This window comes from Pseudorasbora parva, chromosome 3 (genome assembly GCF_024679245.1).
Source record: "Pseudorasbora parva isolate DD20220531a chromosome 3, ASM2467924v1, whole genome shotgun sequence".
In the NCBI taxonomy this organism is placed as follows: domain Eukaryota; kingdom Metazoa; phylum Chordata; class Actinopteri; order Cypriniformes; family Gobionidae; genus Pseudorasbora; species Pseudorasbora parva.
In genome coordinates, this window is record NC_090174.1 from 50330368 (window position 1) to 50350009 (window position 19642).

The 19642-nt window shown below is 37.6% G+C and overlaps 1 protein-coding gene across 10 annotated transcripts in view; it reads right to left on the minus strand.

The window, feature by feature from the left end:
- fbrsl1 (fibrosin-like 1) overlaps positions 1-19642 on the minus strand; it is a 372630-nt gene that overhangs the window by 210044 nt on the left and 142944 nt on the right. For 8 of the 10 annotated variants that reach the window (XM_067439376.1, XM_067439374.1, XM_067439373.1 and 5 more), the window contains exon 4: positions 14314-14349. The exons of the other annotated variants lie outside the window; for them this stretch is intronic. In XM_067439376.1, coding sequence (XP_067295477.1) covers positions 14314-14349 — 36 coding nt within the window. The remainder of the gene's footprint in view (positions 1-14313; positions 14350-19642) is intronic. 10 annotated transcript variants of the gene reach the window in all.

The following is a 19642-nucleotide window of genomic DNA, read 5'->3' on the forward strand; positions in this document are numbered from 1 at the left end:
ATTTCTGCCTTTGTTTGGGTGGCAGGGAGGCTCTCAGGGTTCTGTAAGGCCTGCGGGTCTTTTGTCTCACAGTAGAGGAGGTCTGTTCAATGCCTGAAGCATTTTTGTTCAGAGAAAGCTTTTGTTCCGCTCCTCATGCTGAGATTTGGCAATGGGTCTCAGGCTGAAACACAACCCAGACAGCAGCACAGGTATTTCCTCTGAGATCGTGTCAAGAACTAGTGTGCCAGACAGCCTGAGATCATAAGAAAAAACAGATGCCATAAAGGAACATAGAACATAAACAACATAAGTGCATCTTTGCACTTTATTGCATTTTTTTTTTTTTTTTTTTACATTTCTAAAAACAATTCAGTAGTGCTCACTTACACAAAACTCACCACAATGATGCTAGGCTTCCAAATTATTGCAAATATGTTGCTATGCTATGAGGTCAAGGTATCCAATGGGGTTTCTAAGTGGTTAAGTACTAGCACAAGTAAAAAGAGCCCACCTTCAAATTTACCCTCAGATACTATATTTACAACCTTTTGAATTTCAAGACTGCAAGGTGTAAAGCACACTGCCACTGGACTCTAGAAAAGTGGAGACGTGTTATGGTGTGGGGTTGTTTTTCAGGGGCTGGGACTGGATTTTTTTTTTTTTTTTTATGAATTGTTAATGCTTCAGCATTCCAAGACATTTTGGACAATTTCATGCTCCCAACTTTGTGGGAACAAAGTGTTTGACCTCACAAATGTGCTTCTAGCTATATATAAACTGCCTTTGATGTCCAAATCAAAATACTGTAAATACTGTAAATACAAAATACTATATGGGGCAAATGCTGTGCTAAATATGTATGATTATATGATTAGTTGCATTTTATTATTCACATTTAGCATTGTGCTTTCTATCAGAACAGACATGTTGTGACCAGTCAACAACCACTGTAAAGCTAATTAACATTACCTACAACGGTAAAGCTGCTGAGCTGACCAAACATATAGTGAAGGCTTAAGACAAGACAGTAATCCTGGGATGAGCATAAATAAACAAATAAGTGCATCTTTGCACTTTATTGCATTTTGTTGGGGTTTTTTTTTGTTTTTTTTTACATTTCTAAGAACAATTCAGTAGTGCTCACTTACACAAAACTCACCACAATGATGCTAGGCTTCCAAATTATTGCAAATATGTTGCTATGCTATGAGGTCAAGGTATCCAATGGGGTTGCTAAGTGGTTAAGTACTAGCACAAGTAAAAAGAGCCCACCTTCAAATTTACCCTCAGATACTACATTTACAACCTTTTGGATTTCAAGACTCACAATTTTCCAATACATTTTTTGAAGACAGTCCATTGACCACAACATGCATGCTGTAGTTATGAAAATTGTGCTTCTTGAAAATTTTTCATTAACAAAAACCAGGAGTGTCTACATATTAAAAATAAATGGCTTGTATTCATTTTCTGATTCTAGAAGATTCGGGATGCTGATGCTATATGCTCTTAAATAATAATAATAATAATAATAATAATAATAATAATAATAATAATAATAAAAACAGTTAGAAAGGTTTACGAAATTTAGGGAGACGTCATACCCCACGTAAACAAATCTATTTGAAGGCATTATTGTTGAGATACATAAAAATTAATACATACATACATACATACATACATGCGTGTAATAAACAAACAAACAAGTTTGCTAAATTAAGGGACACATCGTAACCCAAATAAATAAATACATATATACAACTCAAATACAACAACAACAACAAACAGACATATAGAAGCATTTCAGGTAATTGAACAGAGAACAAAATAGCCATAGGGTTCAGTCTTTGTCTGCCCATATCCCAACTAATGGATGAGGTTGAGTCAATGTTAAAATGATAAGGGAGTTCAATGTTAAATGGTGGTTCTGCTCTGATAATGAGCCAGCTTTAATGTGCTGCGATTCCCTGTGGGGTGGTCAGAGAGCTGACGTGTTCTGGGCGCCGGGCGTTTAAGACACCTGAGAGAACCATGTTATACGCCCACAGCTGCGTTATTAACTGTAGCGCTATAAATCCACATGATTTATAGAGCTCCCTTTCCTGTGTAATCACACCACGGTGCAGGGGAGCTCTGCAGAGCGACTGAACACAGGGGGGTGAGGAGGAGAGAGCGAGGGGAAGGGAGAGAAAAGGAGGATGGGTGTTGAGAAGAGGTGTGAAAATGAAAAGGACTACTGAGAGGCAGTTATACTTCACTTCCAATTCAACTCTCCACCCATTTCACATCAAGAGGCCAGTCTGAATCTGTACACTACATCCTTCTGTATTTACAAAGCCTCATGCAAACCTGGGTGGAGAGAAGACTCTACAGCAGAGTGGGGAAAGCTATGCTACCTCAGTTTTCTTCTAGGAAAAGATAAAACTAGCACAATAACTCAGCGACATAAAAATATGATTTCTCAAAAATAAAGTGGCCCAGTACAAATTACTTCAAATTACTTCTTTACTAAAAAATAAATAAATAATAGTTTGATAGATTAAGAGACACTTGTTCCCAAACAAATAAATAAATATGATTAAATATATTATTACTTAAAGGAACTGTAAGAAATGTTTCAATTAATCATAAAATGGCCCTGATTTTTCACTAGACATTAAGAAATCATGTTCATTTCAAATACTTATATCACTGACAACAGCAGTCCGGCCAGGATATTGTCATTTAAAGTTGCAGCCCTCAACTGATGTTGATGTTGACATGTTGTGTTTTGGCCTGAAGCTCCACCCTCCACCTATCGACCAATCACAAAGTCAGTAGTGTTTTGGTATTCGGGTTGCCAGATCTGCTCTAGTTACCACAGCTGCAGATACAATCGTTCCTGCTGGATCCTGCAGCCTATCTGGCAACCTCGAGTCAGGGGGGAGGGGATACACCGCTCTACAGTCATTTGAAAGTGATTGCAGTACCAGTTTTGGCCACAATCTTACATACACTTCCTTTAAATAAATACATGGATACTGTTGTTGTTGTTGTTGTTGTTGTTGTTGCTGTTGTTAAACAAACAAACATCAATAACACATTGTACCCACACTCCCCTATATTGGAGAACACCAAACATTATCTAGACGGGAAGACTTCTGTGGATGTCCTGATAACTGCGCTAATCTCTCGACTCTCCGTTATCTACCAAAACCATCTCTATCTGCAAAAAAAACAAAACAAGTCCAGCACTGGAGCAGAGTGGACAAGTCAAGACTCCCTCAGTTTCACGGCAGCGCACAGGCCTTAATGAGCTTTTAATGTAGCTTCCCATTTCAGTCAGGAGACTGAGCTAGCAGCCAAACAATAAAGTGAATAAATGCCTCCACCGAGAATAATCTACAAAGGTGCTTGGCATCCCTCATCTCTCTCTCTCTCTCTGTCTCTCTCTCTCTCTCTCTCTCTCTCTCTCTCTCTCTCTCTGAATGAATAAAAACCACAACGCTCATTTTCTCTCCCAACAGATAGATGTTTGTAATTGGAGGTTTAATTTATGATCGGGTCGTCTTTGGATAATGATATTGAAGCCATTGTAATTTGCTGATGCAAATGGTATTTTATAACAGTCTATAAAAATGCCGGTGCTATGCAAGCGAACAACCAAACATCCTGAGTGTTCATTACGCTCCTCATTAAGGCATTCAAGTCTCTGTTAAATGCTTTTTGAGACAGAGGCAACATGTAATTAAGGCCTGATTGAGCAATAGCACATATAACACAGCACAGCAATTTACATTTGTCACTATTTGTGCCGAGCTACAAAGACACGAGCCGTCGCTATTGCTGGAACGTGAGAGGGCAGGACGTCCCGGAGAACAATTTGCAGGTGAAAAAATTGCACAGCTTTGGTTTAATGAATATTGTTAAAATTGCCAATTATATCACTGATACATAAACGACAGGCCATTTTAAATGAACAACTGACAGACAAAATACATTATTACGAAAAATGGAGCAAGATGGACTATATATTGCCAGAAGTTTTGGGACGCCCCTCCAAATCATTGAATGTAGGTGTTCAAATCACTTTGATTGCAACAGGTGTATAGAATCAAGCAGCATTTCATGAAAACATCACACACAGAAAGCATGCCGTAATTTAACTTACCCACTTAAGCCACATTCTTTGTGAAGGGTTTTAAATTACAATCACTTCTGGAGATGCAGCAGGAACACGAATAGGTGGTACAGATCTTTATTCAGGAGCAGCTTCTTAGCAAAACCTGCTTTATACTGACCCTCGGTTATGAAGTAGTCTGGTGAGAAATGCTTCGCGGTTCGCGCAAACATAAAAGCATTAATGAAAACAAAACTCAGCCACTGCGTCTTCAGCGGTTTGGATTTAGAAGCATCAGAATGACTGTTGTGTTCATTATTACACCCAAGAACATTATTACACCCATTCTGCCCCAGCATATCAACAATGGCGGACTATGACGACGACAGCTTGAGTTTGCTCAGAAACGCTGCTGTCAATCAACAATCGTGGGAGGGGCGCCCGACTGTGTGATGTCACAGCTCGATTTGAGACAGGAGAAAACATATAAGCATATAAATAATAAAAAAAAACACTTTTTATCATTATAGGATGGTTGTGTACAGGCACTACCAACACATATTTCCATTCAGTCAGCTTGTAAACGTGCATGTACCATTATATGACCCCTTATTTCACTAATACAATTAAACTGTAATTGCAAGAACATTTTACAATATTAATATTACTTTGTATTATTAATAATGTGAAATGTTCATACACTTCTTTTAGTTCTTTAATAAGTTTAAAAATGTATATTTATTAAATATTAAAATATCTGAATGTTGAAAACCATTGTAATGCTTAATATTTTTGTGGAAATCGTTATCCATCTTTTCAAGGTACTTTGATGAGAATACATTTCAAAAGAACAGCTTTTTTTACTCAAATGAATGTAGCTTTGGTGCACATAAGATACTTATTTCAAAGACATTTACAAGTCCCAAACTTTTGAACGGTAGTGCATATATGAAACATTTACAGTTATAACTTTCAGTGAACCCAATTATCTGTGAAGCAAAATATATGTAAAAATATGTAAATAAAACATTACTGGGAATTCTAGCTAGCTTTTTATATGAGGGTCCCACAGTTAGTTGAGAGTCTACGTGGGAGTGACTTGGCCATGTTGGTGATGAAAGGGTTAAAAACATTCTGACCTTTATATGGATCAAAACCCTCCTTTAAATGTAAGGACGTAAGGTTTTTTCTCCCATTTTATCAACTGCCAGAAAATCTGAACTGGTAGAGCAATGTGCAAGCAACACCAAGTTCACACAAGTTTGTTCCTTAAGGAAAACACAGATGGATAAATGTAAACCTTGGATATACTTTGAGACACTTTGACATGAAGCTAGTGCCAAATGTGATGTTAAAGTAGGAGTTTGTTGAAATCACTATAATAAAGGCAATATAATATAATAATAATGCTGATTTGAGACTTGGCAAGGACCATGAAAAATTAAGGAATGAAAGGCTATAGACAATACCAATACTAATACTATGAAAGAGAGGTGAAGAGGGTAACATTCTTACGAAGGCTGCCGTGACTTGACCACAGGCTGGATTTAAACAAAACTAAAGATATGTTTTTTTTTAACATTCCTTCTAAATAATATATTCATTTATAATGTCATAATGTAAAGCCTAAGTTGTTTTGAAACGAGCAGAAGTAACAAGCTTTAGAATATGTATTAACTTACATCCGTGAGCTGCATAATAAGCCAGGCCTTGGGACAATCATTGCAGGCATATTTTCATTTGTAGAGCTTAATTCAGAAAGCATGCCTGACCACACAGCCATGAATAATTAAAGACTAAACAGCATTAAGAGCAAAAAGCTTAAACAGGAAAAGCAATTAGCAGTTAATTTCCAACATCTGAACTACGCTCACATTTCCTTTCCATTCTTCCACTTTTAAGCCGACCGCAATGTGCGAGAGACAGAAAAGAGGGTCCATCTCCAGTGGAAAAGAAAAGCAATCCAAGGTGAAAATGAAGTTACCATTCATCACTATTCAAAGAGAAAAGCCTTCACCACTGCTTTAACAGTGCGTTGTGTGGTTTGTGAAAAATATTTTTGCTTTCCATTGAGTCGCTACATCTCTGAACCACCTTTATGTTTAGCTGCTGGACTATGCAAGTGTGTGTTTCATCTCGGCTCCCATGAAGGGACCAAAAGCCTCTTTGTGTGTGTGTGTGTGTGTGTGTGTGTGAGGCATCGAAGCTTCTACCTTTATCTCCCTGTGTGACTGATGTGTTGAAACCCTGCTGAGGTTAACAGCACTTTTTATCTGTTGCTAGCAGCAACAGCCCAGTTTCCCCGGTGAGAGGGGAGAAACAGGACCGGGCTATGCAGCGGGCCGCACACAGCGATAAACAAATATGGCTTTCACCCAGAAACACACCCCTCAGACAAACACACACACATAGACAGACACACACACACACACACACACACACACACACACACACACACACACACACACACACACACACACACACACACACACAGCAGGATATTGTCAGAGCATCAATCTATAACCCCAGTGCATCTTGTTCAAATGCGCCAGAGGGCTGACATGGAGAAAATATCTCTAAACTAGTTGTTCATACAGGTGAAAAAGTATTTCATTTATTTTTTGAATTGCTAAGATGCAAATAATTCAATTGGAACAATAAAATAATCAAACATAGTTGTGCAAGCAACTAGCATACAGAAAAAAAAAACTTTTTTTTTTCTTTAAAAAAAGAAGAAAGAAGAGGAGAGAAAATGCAACTTGAATATTTTGTTATTGATGTCAAAAGTCATGCTTAAGAAATAAAAAATAGTGTGTGTATTTAAGTGTGCTTTACAAATAAAATGTATTATAATTATTATACACACACACACACACACACACACACACACACACACACACACACACACACACACACACACACACACACACACACACACACACACCTGGTACAAGATACAGTAGCTATATTTGACAGATGCCAATAAGTAAGAATCCCAAACAAAACCCATTTAATAAAGACTGGTTTTATTATAATAATTATAGACACTTATTAATATATATTATGCTTCACTGTTTCATACATTGTAATAAAAACTATATGATATGTTTTTTATATTATTAAAGGTCTAATATGTTTTATAGAATGAATTACATTACTAGACTTTTATTTGTTATAGTACAATACTATTATATTATGCTATATTAAATTATATTCTTCTTAGAAAGTTTTATACTATTAAAAGTCTTATATATTATTAGACAACATTACTAGACATATTTTATAGTATTATAATATGTTATGCTATGCTATATTCAATTATATTATTCTTATCAATTTCATATTATTAAAACTTTAATATATTATTAGACTGAACATTACTAGAGTAGTATTGTTATGGACTAGTAATGTTAACTGTACAGAAACTGCTTGACAGTAACAAATATTTTAAAACCAAAAGTGTATATTAATGCGTCTAAATGTGCAACAACATCCCCTAACCATGGTAAAAATCAAAGCATTCCCTTTCTCGCGTTCCTTTTGTTCTGTCTGGTCTGCACGTAACAAATTCAAGGCTATCATTCTGTATTCCTCAGATTCAAAACAACTTCTCCTCTCTCTAATCAGTACTAACACATCAAACAACTCCAAAATGAATATCTAATACTGATAGAATCAGTCTAGCCCACATCAGAAACCAGATAGCACTTTCTCACCAATAAATGGCTTGTAACAGAGGTAACTCTGCCCAAGGTTGCGGTGCTTCCCCACGTTCTCCATGTGGTGTTGCAGCCTGCAGGTGCTGTGATCTGAACACAGGTGGGTGAATATGTAGCAAAATGGAGGCGTTTGATCCATGACAAGAAGATGGAGGCCATCTTTATTTGTCATTTTGGTTTGTGTGGGCCAGGAGTCCTTTATAGCACCCTTGATTCATGATAATCATGCAGGTGCTCCATAAGAACTTGCTGTTGTATGTCATAGTTAAGTAGCAGCAATATTTGCTGTCGTTTTGTGCAAGACACAAGAATGACACTGGCTCTAATCTTGTGTGAACAGCAGCACGCATCAATTTTCAGATGGAATGAGGGGTCAGATCTATTGTCTACAGAGCACCTGCTCAAAACAATAGATGCTTTGCATTAGTGTTTTTACCAAAGGCAAGAGGTGTGTGTTCAGGCCCCTCTGGCAGCATGGCAGAATATGACCAATGTTCAATTAAGTATTATTATTATTACTATTACTACCATCACTACTAACAAAATAAAAATGTAAATGATGAACATTGTTGTCTTTTATGATATTGCATTTTATTATATTCATAATTGTAATAATAATTTAAAAAAAGAATAAATTGAACATTATTGAGTTTTATTATATTGCTCTTGATATAGAAGTGGTATAACATGTATGGTATAAAATTGAAATTGCATAACTATAACACACACACACACACACACACACGCACACACACACACACACACACACACACACACACACACAGGCATAAAAATACAATATATTGTAATAAACACCAGTTCAAGTCCTCCAGTGATGTTTGTATGTATAATCACACCATTTTTATTAGATTGATGTTTAAAGGTGCCCTAGAATGATTTGAAACAATATTTTAAATTGTTCTCTAATATCTAAATAGAGGGTATGTGGCTTATTTAAAGTCCAAATTTGTCCAGACACAGTTTTACAGGTCCATTTACAACCCTAGAAATTGTCCCTAGGATTAAAGGCTCTGTTTTTGCCTTATTTGGAAGAGTCATTAATATTAATACAGAGTTCTGCTCTGATTGGCTGTTTCACTGCACTGCTGCTCAATGACAGCTAACACACCTATACCATCCTTCATGGTAATGATTTTACAATGACAGCTTCTCAACTTTGAATCATGAACTTGGTAGCGCGTAAATATGTTGTTTGGACAGTAACATTATAGTTTGACAGTAGAGTACTGATTTAAAAGTCGATTTATGTAGCCAAACAAAGTAATGTAGAAGCCACAATAGTCAGTGTCATGTTTACTACTCACCCACTGCAAAATAATCATACGTCAGTTCTCAAAAATGACATCAATGTGGAGTGCGCGAGACCCCATTTGGCTTGGCGGTTTGCACGTCAAATTTTGTAACACTTTGCGTGTGGCTCAGCAAACCAAAGAAGCGCAAGTTCATGCGAATCTAGCCGAGCATGACGTCTCTCATCACCTAGCTGAGCGTCGAGTATAAACCATTGGTAAAACCTCAAACGGACGAGGTGCGCGCACAGTCAGCGAGAGAGATGAGAAAAACAAACAAGCATGCAAATGGAAATTATCGTGGCCGGAAAAATTATCGAGCTCATTTTTTTTATTGTGCGATTAATTGATTTATTGACTATCGCGACAGGCCTAGGTCCAACAGATCATAAAGTCGGAGTCGGACCATACGCTTTTGAGTCACGGATTCATTTTTTCAGATCAGCAAAAAATAAAGTAAATTAAATAACGTTTTTAAATAAATAAATTGGAGGTTGGGGGTAGGTTTGCTTTCCATTTATTAGTTAAAGCACACTTTATTTTCCCAGATCCCACAGCAAAATCTATTGCCTAAATAATATGAAAAGTTAAGAAATAAAATAATGTCTGCAGTACTGTAGTATTCATTTCAGATACAGAAATGTAAAATAACACTATATTGTTCACTGTATAAATTGAATATAGATTAATATTTGTTAAAATCACAGACAACAGCAGGTATTTACAGGTGCTGTCACTTTAAGACCTATTGCACGGATCCATTATAAATGATGATACTCATCCGGTTTCTTACTCAACTGTTTACATTCACTTAAGAGATATAGCGACTGTGTTTACGAGAATATGTGCCGAGATGGTATTTTGATAATTGTGTTTATGTGTATGTGTCTATCCAAGTGCAATGAGATGCAAAAGAGGAATCAGTGAACAATCTGTAATATTCCTCTGAGTGTGTGCACGCTTTGGGTGCTGTGTGCACAGATAAAACTTTAGATTTTATTTTGCACCTTCTAGTGCTGGAATGGTGTAAAATGTATAGAATGTGTAAACCAGCAAGACAAAACAGGTGCAAATTATCACATTTTACTCCATGGTGGTTAAACTTGCAATTAATCAGCCGATCACATGCGTAACCATAGGGTCTGGTCCATACGGATCATGGATCAACTCCAATCCGTTTAACCCCTACAAATGTGTAAATACCAATCATGTGCATTTAACTCCTAAATCCAAACATTCCAACAACACATGACTTGAAATTCTGAGTCAAAACTATCTGTTTAGAACTAGGCTTGAATAAGGCACTACCACTGGGGGCCGAACTCACAACTTTCCAGGTGGTGGCCCACTTATCCAGCCGGAAGGCTGCATTTCCCTCCATCATTCTCTTGACATATCTCTCCCTCTCTCTCAATGTGTTAGCCTTTAGCACTTTCACTCCTAGCAGATGATTACGAACACAACGTGAAGTGTCAGAGTGGCCCCAGGGGCCCCTGACCGTAACACTGTGCCTTGAATTCTGGAAGATAAGAGACTCATGCACATAAACAAGTACACACACACACACACAAACTTGTGCCTGGAGCACTTGGTTCTTTGTTAATCTCATGAGTACCCCCCCCCCCCCCCCCAACACACACACACACACACACACACACACACACACACACACACACACACACACACACAGCGCAGGGCCAAAGGGCCCCACTAAAGATTTGATGGAACTACAGTGTCAAAGTGAAACACCCTTCCATATTCTTCCTTTTTCATTCCTTTCTGCACTTCCCTCTTGTTTTCTTGTCGTTTATCTCACTCAAAACATCACGTAAAGAGGAGGACAAAGTGCGTGGCTCTTCGGTCACGTTTTCTCTGCCTAAACTGATATGACAGTAGAGGCTTATGGCCGCTACAGGCCTTTTACAGAGAGGCTTTTTTTCTCTTTTCGTTGCCATGCCGGAATGTCGCCATAAGGCAACATGAGTTTAACATGCTCTACTTTTCACTGAGGAAAAAAAAAAACATGACAAGATATATATAAAGATATATTTAAAACGATATATATATATATATATATATATATTTAAAAAAATTGGGGTTGGGCGGTCAGTATTTTTTTTTTTTAAATATTTTATAAAAAGACAAATACTTTTCAGCAAGGAAGCATTCAATTAATCAAAATATTTTTCCATTTATTTCAAATAAATGTTGTTCTTTTGAACTTTCTCTTTTTCTAAGAACCCTGAAATAAACAATTATGAGTTCCAGAAAGACACACCAGGTTTCAACAGCTTGTCAATAATATTAAATGTTTCCTGAGCTCCAAACAAGAATATTACAAAGATTTCTGAAGGACTATTTAGCATTGCCATCACAGGAATTATTTCATTATTATATATAATAGATTAAAATATTACTGTTTCTACTTTATTTTTTGATTAAAGGAATGCAGGCTTGGTCATAATCATATATGTGTTGCATATCCATATGAATATAATTGTTTAACCCTTCTATTAACTAGAAATGCTAGAACAATTTTATTTCCCATTTGCAAATAGCCAAACAATAAAAGAGGTTGAGTACTGACTGCATGACAGAATGAGTCCTGAACCCTTTAAACTCTCTTCTCTTCATACTGACAAAATATATGAAATAAATAACCTTGCAGCTCATAGAGGCAGTCGTTAACTGACATTCTTAGGTGACAGGTAATGTCAGAGTGTATGGTTCTGTGTGTGTGTGTGTGTGTGTGTGTGTGTGTGTGTGTGTGTGTGTGTGTGTGTGTGTGTATACAAACAAACATTTGAACATCTGATGAAAACTGAGTTTTCTGTCATGCATAAATAGCGATTCTGTGACATGTTGCTTGACATGCCTGCGGAAATTTAGCATATAAAATGCACTGCTGCTTTTGAATATTTCACAAGGGTATACAACACTTTTTTTCTCTCAGCTCCGGTGTCAAGTGTATACTGCACTTTTGAATAAAGAAGTACAGGGAATATATTTATAGAGAATAAGATTATCTTTAGAATAAGAACAGTAAATCAATGAATCCCTGCAATTTTCATAAGTTTATTTTTCTCCATAAGAACAGAATATACAAGGAGTAAAAACCAGCTTATTTCGAGTTTTGTTATTTCTCTGTGTAATGTATTTATCTCTGAATATAAGGTGGGAAAGTATGTTTTAAAAAACACATTATGACCCTATGTTTGTAAAATGTGATTCAAATGGCATCTAATAAAACCTGTGTGTGTGCATAATTCTTCACATATTGATAACTTGAACATTCCCACACACAACACGATCATTGTGAAACATAAAAAACCTTATGAATGCTTCATACTCTTCTAATAAAGCAAAAAAGGGAAGATCTAGAGATAGTTAATCTGATTTAACCTAATTCTATTCAAAAAATGTGTACCTTCGAAGAGCAGAAAAACACTCTCAGCCAGGGCTTTTAAAACTTTCTGATCCCAAGGACAGCCAAATATTAAAATACATAAAAGCAGCTCTTTATTTCCATGTATAAAAACTAGAGATACTAAATACTAATATTTAGTACTAGTACTACATTTATCTGCCGATACTGATAGCCGATCATTCACAATGACATCTGCCAATAGTTTGATTTTCTTAAGGGAAAAAAAAATCCTTCCCATATAATGCTGCAAACTATAAAGGGAACCCTCTCATTTGGTATGATGATATTATGATATTAGTTTGTTGTTAAAATTAAAAACATAACTATTGTATTCAAATAGTATTGTTTTTATATATATAATAATTGCACCAAAAATCAACATTTCTGTCAAATATTTGTATGCAACTCAGTTGCACATCATAAACAAATCTATTCAAGCATACAGTATAAATCAACAGTAAAATAGGCTCCTCTCTAGTGTTGCTAGACTACAAACTGTGAACACCAGATAACACCAGTGACCACCTTTTTTGAGGTAAATGCAACGTTGTGACACTTTGCTCACAAGCTGTTTTATTGACGTATTTTCGCAGTTAAACTAGGAACTACTGCCATCTGTCCTGTCACATTTAAGATCATTTTGTTTGAATTTTGTGATAAAATCGACAGAATTTGAAAGCTGAGACTTAGTTTCTTAATCACAAGTAACAAAGCACAAAGCCATACAAATACTGCTACAAATACTGCTTGTTGCAGGGAAGAGCTGCGGACTTGGCAATCCTGGCATGAATTATGGGTGATTCAAAGGGTCAAACAGAGCCTGCTTTAACATCTCTATTTATTTATGTTTTACTGTTAATGCGTTGTCTCGAATTGCTTATCGCCTGATTGCTGACACATTATTGGCCGATACGTAGATGCATCTTTAAAATCTAATTTATAATGAGTATATCGAAATATTAATATACATTTAATAATATAATGAAATGTTAAGAATTAATCACAGTATTTGTTTTAAATAGTATACCATTATTAAACGTGAATTTAAAAAATCATTGTGATTTAAGAATTTTCTGGTGGACGCCTTGGCACCAGTTTGCAGTGCTCAGTTTGAAAACCCCTGCTCTACACAATTATGCAGTTCAATGCATTGCAGGTACGAGCGCTACTGGTGGTAGCAAATCTATGCACTCATGGGAACAAACTATTTACAAATGCCAGATAGCTAGCTGTAAACATGCTGACAGTTTATCAAACATCTTCAGCAAGATTCTTATCAAACTGTTGCTCTGCCTTGAGTTAGCCTCAACCAAGTCTTTAGGAGAAAAATCTGTATTAATATTAATGCCGGCTATTGCGCCCCTTGCGACAACACTGCAAAATCAAAAATCAAGCTTGTGTAACCAGAAGCATATGAGTCCATATACTCATGTCTCAATGGAAACCAAATGAAAGTCTATCAATGGCTTTCAGACAGGCTCTAACCAATGACCACAGTAGACTATAGAAGAAGACATCGTTCAGTGACACTTTAAACTACCCGAGCACTGAAAATAAAATAGCCATAAATATAAAGAAAGGCTCATTTACCCAAGGTGCAACGGGACACCTTTCACCATTTAATCAGTCAGTCACCCAAGAGTGATGTCCCTAATATCATGATTCCACCATTTCTCTGTTTAACATAATTAAAATGTCCGCTGCCGGGGCCATAAACGGGAGGAGAGGATACTGTAATTCTGCCGTAAAGCCGCAGAGCGTGAAAATGTCACTTACCGAGTACCCTCGTCCTGACAGAGAGTGAGTGGAGCTCTGGGGGAGAGAAAGAGAGAGAGAGAGAAAGAAAGAGAGAGAGAACAACGTTGACCTTTGAGGGATACTATGAGATGACAGAGACATGATAAAGTTCTAGCACTTTAATATCAATATTCACATTAACCTTTTTCCCACCCTTCGTTTCTCTCGTTCGCCTAATGACACTCCTTATTCTCTCTCTCTCCCTCTCTCTCTCTCTCTGCTAGAACACATGACTCATTTGACTCGAGCACAATACAGCCCTGGACAAATTGGCCGTCTGGTCTCCCAAGGCCTTTTCTTTTCAGAAAGACCTTGGGATTATTTTAGCAGAATGAGCTTTTACCAGGATGCCTAAAAGTTTATCTAAAAAAGCACCTGGTCTTCTCCTGCGATAGACAAGATTGACGAGATTGTTTTGAAAAAAACAAAAAAGTAAGCAGTAGGTGTGTGAAAAGATCTTGTCACGAGATCTTGCAATACTAAAACGTGCGAGATTTTTTGTCGAGTTGAAAATCTGTCTCACGTCATATTGTCATGATGGAGTGTGAGGGTGTAGTTAGGATAGAATATTGCTGCCTCACAATTTGCCTACTTATACTAAGACCTAAAAATAGGCTATGTACTCCTTTTTGTGAAGAAGTGAAGCAGAAAAGTAGGCTAGCTTTGGAACATAACATGTTTGCAGGATGCATTTAAAAGTTAATGGCCAAAAGTATATTTACAAAAGTTCACAATGCAGATGAAATATATAACACTGAATAAATATCTTTTCAACAGGTTAAATACTAATTATTGATCACTTAAGCCCCTTAATCTAAATCTCTCTTAAACTCTCTCGTCTTGTTCTCGTGAACCCAATCTCATGTCTCGTCTTGTGAGATAGGCATCTCGTCACACCCCTAGTAAGCAGTTGGAATATGCAGTTACTAAGTTTTTCTGAGTATTTTTACCATGTGATTGCCATGGCATTTGGGTTGCAATGATGTTGCTAAGTTGATAAAGCTGGATGCTAGGGTGTTCATGGTGGTTGCTTACTAATCTGGTCTGTAGGTGGCTTGGGTTCCTACCTTAAAGCAGCACCAGGTAACTTTTCAACCTTCATAATATATTTTCAAGACTCTTGTGATGATACATCGACTTACAATAGGTTGAATGACACGTCTGCCATAGCCTGATGGGGTCTGTATCATTTTTAATCGTACTTTTAAACTTCGGGTTTCGGGTAGTAACCAGAGAACAAAAAGAACTACAAAATTCGACTGCTTTACAGCATATACGTCACTTCCACCAACACCCACACTTCCTTACATTCGGACGTGTGAGCCCAACTTTGTTTGTCGGATAATATAGTCATGTCCGAAGCAGCACACACAAATAAGAAAGAAAAGGTTTTGTTGGAGGAAAGCAATAAGAGGAAACGAAAAAATGATTGGATTAAAGGCAGGACGAGGATCAACATTGGACCAGCGTTTGCTCGTTGGCGTGAGCTGAAGGAGCCGTGCCCGACCGATGCTGTAATGCATGTTACGTTGATTACCTACCACTCAAACATTGAATTGAAGTATCATATAGATTCTGTAAAACGGTAACCAATAGACTACTATAATGACGCTGGCTTGTAAACGTGAGCCTCTCGATTATTTGGCGTTTGAAAAAAAATAAAACCCATGAAATTATATTCATATGACATGCTGAATATGCCACATATGCCACTGACATATGCCACTGACTGTACCTGGGATGAAGACATTTCACACGCGACGCCAGAAGAACACCTGAATGTGAACTCCTCCTGCAGTGTTCAGGGTAACTGTTAATGCAGGACAAACCTGCGAGGCCGCTTTTAAGAAATTATTAGGCCCTCCCAGCACCACTGTATATATTTTTACAACCCGCCCCGCACCCGCGACCATTAAATAGGCATACGGGGTCCGCGGGTTATGAGACGACCCTCACATTACTAGTTCAGGGCTATCAGGGCTGTCATGTCAACAAATGCACGCCCGATGGCATCCCCTGTTGAAGGATGACAGAGCTTACGGCAGTAGTTGAGAGAATTATTTTTTCCCAACTGTAGGGGGACCCCGAGAGCAGAAGTTGCCCAGTGCTGCTTTAATACGCTTATTTTTGGCACACCTCCCTTCAAAAAGTCACATGATTTCATCACTGAGGATCTTTCATGTAGCACAAACAGTTTACTGTGATGCTTAAAGGTGTCATGAACTGGCTTATTGTCATTTTTTATACTGTTGTCTGAGGTCAACTAATGATGTTTGTGTGGTTTTTACATTAAAAAACATCATAACTAATAGGTAATAGGCTATTTTCTACACTGATTTTGAGGCTCTCTTCAAAACGCTGGGTTCTGATGGGTGTGACGCACTGGAGACTTAGAAATAAATGCCCACGGCTAGGATTGGATAAGATTTGCATATTTAATGAGCTTAAAGGGTTAGTTCACCCAAAAATGAAATTTATGTCATTAAGATATTTTATATTTTAGTCCCAGAACATATGCAGTCTATGCACACTGTACGGTCCATGTCCAGAAAGCTAATAAAAACATCATCAAATTAACTAACCCTTTAAGCTCCCCTGTAAGTTCAATGAGGGAGAGTAGAGATTGAGAGAGAAGCAGCAACCGGAATGATTATCTCAATCAAAGGGCTCGTAAACATCTTTATCAAACAAACACAATGTTTTATTTCTCATCGACCCGCGATTGATTGGACTATTATTTTTATATTACACATATCCCGCAAGATCGGACGATGTAAGCGCGAACTGCGCGCACACACATACACGTTCGGTGCCCTTCAGATGTCAACTCGAGAGAGAGGGAGAATAGCAGAACAAGAATGGTATATAATGAGATTCATCGGCCTGCCAGGCTTTATGAGCGATGGCCCACACTAGTCCAGCGAGCGTAAACATAAGCAAAACGATCTATAACAATGCAGTACTATATCACATATAAACACGTTTTACTCGCATAAGTGTGCTGCACCATTCCTGTCAGATCCGACTCCAACATCGATCGAAGATTTGTTTACAAATGATCTCGCAGTGAACTGAAGTGAACAGAACACCACTGTCTTCCCCAAGTGAGCTGGAACTTCATTAAAAATAAAGTTCAACCACTCATTCCTAATATTAGGATCCACGCAATATATTGCTATCTTCCTCGGCATGTTTAATGTTATTGACCTGTTAGCACGTCGAGCCGAACAACTCCATGAGTCGGTGGGCGAGGCTACTGAATTAGACGCACGGTATAGGCGGTTTCGTCGTGCAATGACGTAAGTATGAAGCACAGGACCGTTTGCTGAGCATGGTGTCTATAAAAGCTTTTCTTTTACTAACAAGGAAGTTTTCAGCTCTGAAACTCATATATATATATATATATATATATATATATAAATTATATATATATATAAATTATATATATCGAAAGTATCCGGGCCCCTTGAACTTTGCAACCCCCCCAAAGAATTTTTTCCCATTCCTCCTTGCAGAACAGCTGGAGCTCAGTGAGGTTGGATGGAGAGCGTTTGTGAACAGCAGTTTTCAGTTCTTTCCACAGATTCTCGATTGGATTCAGGTCTGGACTTTGACTTGGCCATTCTAACACCTGGATGTGTTTATTTTTGTAGATTTTGCTTTATGTTTTGGATCATGGATCATTTGCTTTATCGTCTTGTTGGAATACAAATCTCCGCCCCAGTCTCAGTTCTTTTGCAGACTCCATCAGGTTTTCTCCAGAATGGTCCTGTATTTGGCTCCATCCATCTTCCCATCAATTTTAACCATCTTCCCTGTCCCTGCTGAAGAAAAGCAGGCCCAAACCATGATGCTGCCACCACCATGTTTGACAGTGGGGATGGTGTGTTCAGGGTGATGAGCTGTGTCGCTTTTACGCCAAATATAACGTTTTGCATTGTTGCCAAAAGTTCAATTTTGGTTTCATCTGACCAGAGCACCTTCTTCCACATTTGGTGTGTCTCCCAGGTGGCTTGTGGCAAACTTTAAACGACACTTTTTATGGATATCTTTAAGAAATGGCTTTCTTCTTGCCACTCTTCCATAAAGGCCAGATTTGTGCAGTATACGACTGATTGTTGTCCTATGGACAGAGTCTTCCACCTCAGCTGTAGATCTCTGCAGTTCATCCAGAGTGATCAGGGGCCTCTTGGCTGCATCTCTGATCAGTCTTCTCCTTGTATGAGCTGAAAGTTTAGAGGGACGGCCAGGTCTTGGTAGATTTGCAGTGGTCTGATACTCCTTCCATTTCAATATTATCGCTTGCACAGCGCTCCTTGGGATGTTTGAAGCTTGGGAAATCTTTTTGTATCCAAATCTGGCTTTAAACCTCTCCACAACAGTATCTCGGACCTGCCTGGTGTGTTCCTTGTTCTTCATGATGCTCTCTGTGCTTTAAACGGATCTCTGAGACTATCACAGTGCAGGTGCATTTATACGGAGACTTGATTACACACAGGTGGATTCTAATTATCATCATTAGTCATTTAGGTCAACATTGGATCATTCAGAGATCCTCACTGAACTTCTGGAGAGAGTTTGCTGCACTGAAAGTAATTTTTCAGTTTTTGATTTGTTAAAAAAGTTTGAAATATCCAATAAATTTCATTCTACTTCATGATTGTGTCCCACTTGTTGTTGATTCTTCACCAAAAAAAATACAGTTTTATATCTTTATGTTTGAAGCCTGAAATATGGGAAAAGGTCGCAAAGTTCAAGCGGGGGGAATACTTTCACATGGCACTGTGTATATATATATATATATATATATATATATATATATATATATATATATATATATATCAAAAGCTCAAGGGAAAGTTAATTTCTCAATTCATCACCCCTTTAATACCTGAACAAACCTCTAACTCCCATAAGAAATAATAGCCTTAGCAAAAACAAATATTTTTCAACACTAAGTCAGTCAGTTTTGTACTCTGTATTCAACTAAACATCCTCAGCAATAAGCAGTCGGAATATTATTGCATCATTTCCGGGAACTGTGTCATAGATTGTCATCATAAAGGAAATGACATTTCAGATCAGACCCAAGACACCCAGCATTTGCATCCATTTTCCATGCTATTGCATCAGCCCATGTCTCTTTATAGTAAATGAGGGGGAACGAAAACATTTTATTTAGCTGTGACAGATTCCTTGACAGATTCGGATTCATATAGGGGACTTTAAAACAGTTCATGGCTGTTCTGAGTGAGTCATCAACAACTAGAAGTGACATGGAGTGCTAAGACTCCGGCATGTCAAACAA